At 41.4% G+C, this 7,566-nt stretch overlaps 1 protein-coding gene across 1 annotated transcript; it reads right to left on the reverse strand.

Moving 5' to 3' along the window:
- Positions 1-4,137: 4,137 nt before the first annotated feature.
- Positions 4,138-5,388, reverse strand: LOC127184748 (uncharacterized). Its single transcript, XM_051141102.1, has one exon. The coding sequence runs from the start codon at positions 5,386-5,388 to the stop codon at positions 4,138-4,140; it is 1,251 nt and encodes a 416-aa protein (XP_050997059.1).
- Positions 5,389-7,566: the final 2,178 nt, after the last annotated feature.

Consider the following 7,566-nt stretch of genomic DNA (forward strand, 5'->3'; position numbering starts at 1 on the left):
GCAAGTGTGCCACAGCAACTCAAAGTTTGGTCCAGATTTGCACACGGACATACTGCATGCCTGTGTATGTTGGGAGAGAGGAAGGCATCTATAGCAATTTAACTATTTGGGGCACTGCTGTCTTTGGATAGAAAAGATATATTTTGCATGGGAGAAAACAAAACTCTTTAGTGTTTGAAGCTGCAATCTATATTTTGTCCCTTGAGACCCTTAAATATGTTTACAAGTTAGAAATAAAACTTATTTTCTATACTCTCCCACATTATGAAACTAGATTTAAAGTATATTTCATCATTTCCAAGTTTAATGTTAACTCTTGCAGTTATCATTACATAGAATCAAAACTTTGAATAATTTGGAAGTGATTTAAATGACAGTTACCTAAGTATTAGATCATCTGTTTCAGGAAATTATTTTATTTTATTTTATTTCTTGTGTGTGTGTGTGTGTGTGTGTGTGTCACTCTTTTTGTAAAAATATAATATATGAAGTTCTTTATTGAGCATCACAATTTTTATTTGTCCCCTTTACATCCAGATTGTACCCCCCCCATCGCCTCCCAGTCCTACCCTCCCTCCCTCATTCCCTGTCCCTCCCTCCCCTAGTCCTCAGAATAGGGAGCCCTCCTCCCCTAACATCTGACCCCAGTCTATCAAGTCTCATCTGGACTGCCTGCATCCTCTTCCTCTGTGGACTGGCAAGGCTGCTCTGCCAGGGGGAAGTGATTAACATGTGGGGGACAGAGTCCAAGTCAGAAGTAGTCCCTACTCCCCATAGTACGGGACCCACAAGGAGACTTTTGTGGTATAGCTATACCTCAAATTGTCCACATTCATGTAGGAAAGCCCTTACCCATTCCTTCGTAAGTAATCCCAGTTAAACTCTGGTTCACCAAGCTAGGCCAGATAGTATAAATGGACAGGTTTATGACAGTAGACAACTTTGATTACTTCTTCTACTTTGAATCCACTCTTTCTCTCTTCCTAGATTAGCGGAATCATCCCAATCTTGCAACATTTCACATGTGCGTGCTGTAATAACAGTGCTACATGTGCTATATACTTTAGGTCTTGATTCATCAGTATACACAAGAGTCTACCTAATGAAGCACAGCACTCATAATCAGCCTGTGTAGGCGCCTATTCTTTCTCCTGGGACAGGCCCGTTTTATGAGTGCTTGCTACTAGCCACCCCACAGCAACTCCTCTTCCTGCTGCCTCTGAAAACACAGGTATGTCCAAAGCTTGTAGAATAGGTTCACATTTCGTTGTACTGGAACTTTATGACAGAATCGGGACTCTACTGTCATCGCTACTCTGTGGAAAGTTAAAGGGTCCTGGTTTACTCCACCACCATGGCAGAGAAGGGGCTTGGGTCAGATGGAGCACAGAGGTACCAGGGGGTAAGTGCTGTGTGTGGGAATTCGTCAAGACAAGTCCGTTTCTGGGTTGAAGACTGCTCCCACAAGATGAAGGCCGCTAGCACAAGTCATGGAAGCATCGTCTCTGACAGGAAAGGCCTTCAAGCATCCTACCTGGCTTCCTTACCACCCTCACAAAAAACTTCCTTAGTTGTCAGAAGTAGGATCCAGACTTGAACCCTCTGAAGAGGAAAGCACTGAGAAGCACAAACTTTGAAGAGGCACTGTAATTACAAACATTTTTAACGGTGTATTTATTTTTTTGTTTTATGTGCACCAGTGTTTTGCCTGTGTGAGGGTGTAAGATCCCCCTGGAGCTGGAGTTACAGACAGTTGTGAGCTGTCATGTGGATGCTGGGAATTGAACCTGGGTCCTCTGGAAGAGTAACCAGTGTTTTTAACTACTGAACCATCTCTCCAGACCCACAAAAGCTTTTCTTTTTTTTTTTTTATTTTTTTATTTTTTAATTATTAATTTATCCTTGTTACATCTCAATGTTTATCCCATCCCTTGTATCCTCCCATTCTTCCCTCCCTCCCATTTTCCCCTTATTCCCCTCCCCTATGACTGTTCCTGAGGGGGATTACCTCCCCCTGTATATGCTCATAGGGTATCAAGTCTCTTCTTGGTAACCTGCTGTCCTTCCTCTGAGTGGCACCAGGTCTCCCCCTCCAGGGGACATGGTCAAATGTGAGGCACCAGAGTATGTGAGAAAGTCATATCCCACTCTCCACTCAACTGTGGAGAATGTTCTGACCATTGGCTAGATCTGGGTAGGGGTTTAAAGTTTACCTCCTGTATTGTCCTTGGCTGGTGCCTTAGTTTGAGCAGGACCCCTGGGCCCAAATCTGCCTATCATAATGTTCTACTTGTAGGTTTCTAGGACCCTCTGGATCCTTCTACTTTGCTATTCTCCCATGCTTCTCTCATCTAGAGTCCCAATAGGATGTCCTCCCCTCTGTCCCAGTTTCCTGGTAAGTGAAAGCACAAAAGCTTTTCTTAATTTTCAGCAATAGTTAACATTGAGTACTATAGACTATGAGAATATTAAAATGGATTGTATCATCAAAGCCTTCTTTTTATCCTTTGGATCATTGCAACATCCATCTCCCTTTTATGAACACATGCTTAGTATCAGTTGTGTGCTACCTGTGACCATAAGCAATTATAGGAAATAGTTCCATTATGCTCAGCAAAATGTCTTTAAGTTTAGTGGTATGGTTTCCTTTTCATATATGAGGAAACTGACTCCACAAAGTACAAGGTCAAAGCTAAAATGGAAAATCAGCTAATTGCAAAGTTGATTTATGATAAAAAAAAATATGGTGCTTTTGATGATGCAGGGATAACACTGAATGAAGTTTTACAGTGAGAGACAAATTGGCATTTTGATTGTATGTTGAGGAGGCTGGAAATTTAAATCGCCTTTACCACCTACTGGATATCACAGCTACTCCAGTGAACCACTGCGTGTTGACCTATTTCTATTTACTGCTAGATTTACTGAAATGTTGCTTCCAAGACAAATTTTCTTGTGTTTTCACTCAAATATTTCAGTGGTTATGTTGAAAATGGAGTGTTGTGTATGAAGATACCATGCTATAAAGAGGAAGGTCAGCACACTGGATGACCTACATCACTATAGACTCTCCAAGGCATACGTGGCTATGAAAAATAATGACAAAGGCATGCAATAAAAAAAAACAATCAACTAGAAGAGGGACTTTGGGGGGAAAAAGGAACCACCAGTAGCAGGGACAACTTTATAATGTTTGTGAGAGGTGAAGATGACCATAGAAATGTATGAACTGTTACCCTGTGAGGGGATGTTATAAAATAAAAATAAATCTTATATTTTAAAATGCTTTCCCTGTTTCTCAATTCATTTACCAACTATTTGAGTGTCCATTTTGTCCTCTGTGTATCCTAGTTACTGAGAACCTAACAGACTTTAGAGATTTGCGTGAGACTTAACTTTCTGAATGTGGCATTAAAAGCATAGACTGAATACAAAAGAAAGACAAGGGAGATCTTTCAACATAACACCTTCTTCAGAGAAAAGAAACAAAATAGTAAAAGATGCCATGAGATTGCAATATTTGCAAGTGCCATATGTGATAAAGATTTTAATTGTGAAAATACCCAGTCTTAACTGTTCTGTCAGAACATGAACAAAAAAGAGAAATGAAAAAAAAAAAAACCTATTGTTTTGTGAATTTTCTGTATATTCAAATTAATGGACAAATAAATGGAAATTAATGTTGTAAACACCAAAATGCATTTGAAATTAAAACCACAGATACTATTGCAGAAGATGAATTCACATTTATTTGGCTATTGATTTCAAATTAATTGCTACAATTATTTCATTGCATTTTAATCCACAAAGAGGTGTAAACATTTCCTTTTATTCTGTGCAATTGTGCTTTCACATTCTTCTCACATTGTTGGTGCCATCACTGGATCTTCCTTAGACTGTTTTTATTAATGGTTTAATGCATTCTTATAATTGATTAGTGTAATGACATAATATCTTCAATGTTACAAAAATGTGGGAAAGGTACATGTGAATATTCATCCTGTAGTTGATAAAATATCTAACATATTTGTAAAAGCAAGGCAAAAGTTGAATGAGAATAATTTCATGATGTATACTTTGGTTGATGTGTAAAATGAGAGATGGATATGGCCAAGAGATTCATAACTAGAAAAGCAACTAGGTCTTTTCTTTCTGCTTTTCCTTCATTTTTTCCTCTTCTTCTTCTTCGTCATCATCATCATCATCTGTATCCGTGATCCAATAATAATCTCTAAATATTTCTGATGTAGGGGAAGAATATTCACAACCCCATCCCTTCTTCATAAACACCTGCTCAAGGGTGCTTGGTGTAGTGTCATCCTTGCTTATGAAGTACTTCAAGTCCTTTGGTTCACTAGCTTCAGCGACTTCAGGGTTACCGACAACGTTTTTGCCTTGAAGTTCAGGTTCATCTGAATTAGGTACAAGGTCTTCATTTTTCAGGTGGCAGCTTTTCGGGTGTGATGGTGGCTCATACCTAATGTCCTTGTTGACTTTATGAGTATCTGGTGGGTTTTGAAGTTTTATAACAAAGCTGGATTCCTGTTTGGAGAGTCTGGTGTTCTCGACTCTGCTCATTTTCTTGTCATACTTCAGATCAGGTTTCTTGACGGGTGACTTTTCATTGCTTGGTTGGTTTTCACATCCCTTGTCAATTGGTTGTACGAAATTTCTACAAGTTTTGGCCCACTTATCATCTCCTCCTTTGTATATATATTTATAATAAATAGAGCTAAGCATATCTTGTCCCCTGTGTTGGCCGTCAGGGACCCAACTGCCTTCACATGACGAGGAAAGATTGTGAGGATCCTGATCGAATTTGCCTTGAGACTGCTTGCCAGAGTTGGTGGGCTGCTTGGTTGCTTCCCTGTGATCTTCCCAATAAGGCCATTTGTTCTCTAGAATCCGCTGAGGTCTTGGTGTTTCCAGTATTTTGATTAGTATATCTGCAGAACTATCTTCTCCTCGAGGCCAAGGAGCTAGCAGATGGTGATTCCGGCGGGACCCTATCTCATCCCAGAAGGTTCGACGTGTATGCTGGACTGGTAAAAGTGGCTGATATAGTCCTGAGTCATCACACACCTTTCTCTGACACTTGTTGGCGATGGGACTTGGCACTCTCTGAGAAATTGTTGGGAGAAAGGTACCCTCCACGCTTTTTGGAGTCAGCCCTTCATTTGGTGTCCCCGCTTTCCTGAAGTCATCTGGCCGTTCTTTAATGTAGAGGCGGTGCTGGCCCTCCACAGGGGTGGGCAACCTCAGCTGCTCTTTCTTGTGCTTTAAAGCACATTTGGAAGCGTCCTTCCCCACAGACTTGCTGCTCGTGTCCCGAGATGTTGGCTTTACTGTCCTCCGGACCTGTTTCCCTGGCAGCTTGTGGTCTCCCATAGTATTTCTGCCTGTGAGACCACCGGCTCAGCCTAAGGAATTTGTTTTGTTGGGACCACTCAGTTGCTAGGAGACCTAGACTTAATGCCTTGGATTCTATTGTGACAAGCAAGGGAGTGCCCCACCAGCAGCTCCCTCCATTCTGTTCTACATAGCATGGACAAAAACCTGTTTTATTTCTTTTTGTTGAACTTTCAGACTGTTTTTGTCTTGACCTATATTTCAAAGAATGTTTCTATGGAAATGTATATTCAATATTGTTTTATATTTAATGAGACTCATACACAATACAGTGTGTGTGTGTGTGTGTGTGTGTGTGTGTGTGTGTGTGTGTGTGTGTTAAAGGAAACTAAGACAAATGGGGTGGCAATGCTCCCAACAAGAATGATAGATTAGGGGCTGGAGAGATGGCTCAGTGGTTAAGAGCACTGGCTGTTCTTCCAAAGGACCCAGGTTCAATTCCCAGCACCCACATGGCAGCTTATAACTGTCTGTAACTCCAGCTAAAATTAAAAAAAAAAGAATGATAGATTAGCAGCACCCCCAGGAGCAGGCATTACAAACCTCCTTTTGAATGATTGTTCATATCGTTCCAAGTGACTCCCCAAACAATATAGATTTTTGATGTAGTCCTTGTCTCTCAGGGCTTGAGGGTGGGCCTCTATTACTGAAGACACAACACACACACAGTACACACAACTCAGATGACTTGAGCTGGCTCTAACCAGAAAGCCTCTTTCCTGTGGTCTAGCTTCCACAGTTCCAGCAAGTACAAGGCAAGGTGCCAAGGGAGGGAAGCAATCAAACAACTCCACCATGACAGTTACGAGCAAGATAAGGATAAAGGTGCAATGAGGGACAGTCACATGTTGGGGACAACCACCAGCTTCTCTCATTCATTTAAAGCCCGTTCAACAGGATGGCAATCAAGCATGGTACTGGAAATGTAGCCAGCTTCCCAGATATAGTAAGGCCATGACCCTTAGAAAAGAACCCAGTGTCACTACTTTGCAAGACCAGTGTAATTCCTTACATTATTCTAAATCTTATCCTTATATCACAGATCAATGTAGCTACCAGCCTTCATCAAAGAAAGCTCTCTTTATGGCAAATGGAGACTGTCACACAAAACCACAACTGGCCACAATGTGGACCTCAACAGATGATCATGAGCCCAGCCTCAGTGCCTATATCTACATTACAGCTTCTGCTGTCAAACAGTCCCCCCTAGAAATGGTTGCATAAACAAGCCCAGAACAGTGGCAATATCATGGACATGTTCACATGGAAGGGGAAAAAAGTCACAGGGACCCAACCCTTGACAAAGATTTAGCCCTTGTTGTCTCTCAGGGGTTGAGTCCAGTGCAAAATGTTAGGCCTTGAACATCTCCAACATTCTGGATCTCCATTGCAACTTTGTCTTTACAGTTTGATGATGTAGACTTCCAGGTGCCCTTACAGAAAAACACCTTCTAGAAGAAAGATGTGCCACAAAAGTCTTAGTTGCATGGTCTGCTGTATGTAACTGGGCCACAACTTCTTCTCCTGTGTAAAAGGGATCAGTTTCACATCTTTTTGTTGGAACAAGGGATTCCTCCAAAGGCATGAGTGTGCTGTGTGAAGCTTTTATTGTAAAATATTGTGATTTAGGGAGAATTTGGTTGTCAAACTATATAGTGAGTGTTTTGACCTTTGGGAGTATAGATTCTGTTGAGAAAGACTGTGAAAAGCAAGATCTTTTCAGAATTATTGCAAGGACCATTCCAATCCATATTTTCTCTTAGCCTTGCCAGAGGGCTCAACTATTTCTCACAATGATTCTGTGACACTAAAATTTGAATTTAGCTTTTTAAAAATCCATTGCATGAGACTGCCCATGGATTTTGTAGCCTTCCCAGGCTTCAGCTGAGCAGATGCACTATAGTTTCTGCCTGAGGCTTCCTCTAGCACTGAGAGTGCGAAAGCCTGTCTCTGGCATGTCAGGGATGGTGGAGATTTGTTGCTCACTGCATCAACTCTGTAACCATGAGGACCCTGCCACCTAAGGTGGCAGGATTTTTGCAGACAATTTTGCAGGACTTTTGACGGCAAAGATTGAGGTTGGGTGCTTCATTTGCTCCCTAGCACTGCCTGGCAACTCTGAGTGCCAGCTGCCTCCTACAGCCACATAGGCACTAG

Source organism: Acomys russatus, chromosome X, assembly GCF_903995435.1.
Source record: "Acomys russatus chromosome X, mAcoRus1.1, whole genome shotgun sequence".
Lineage (NCBI taxonomy): Eukaryota > Metazoa > Chordata > Mammalia > Rodentia > Muridae > Acomys > Acomys russatus.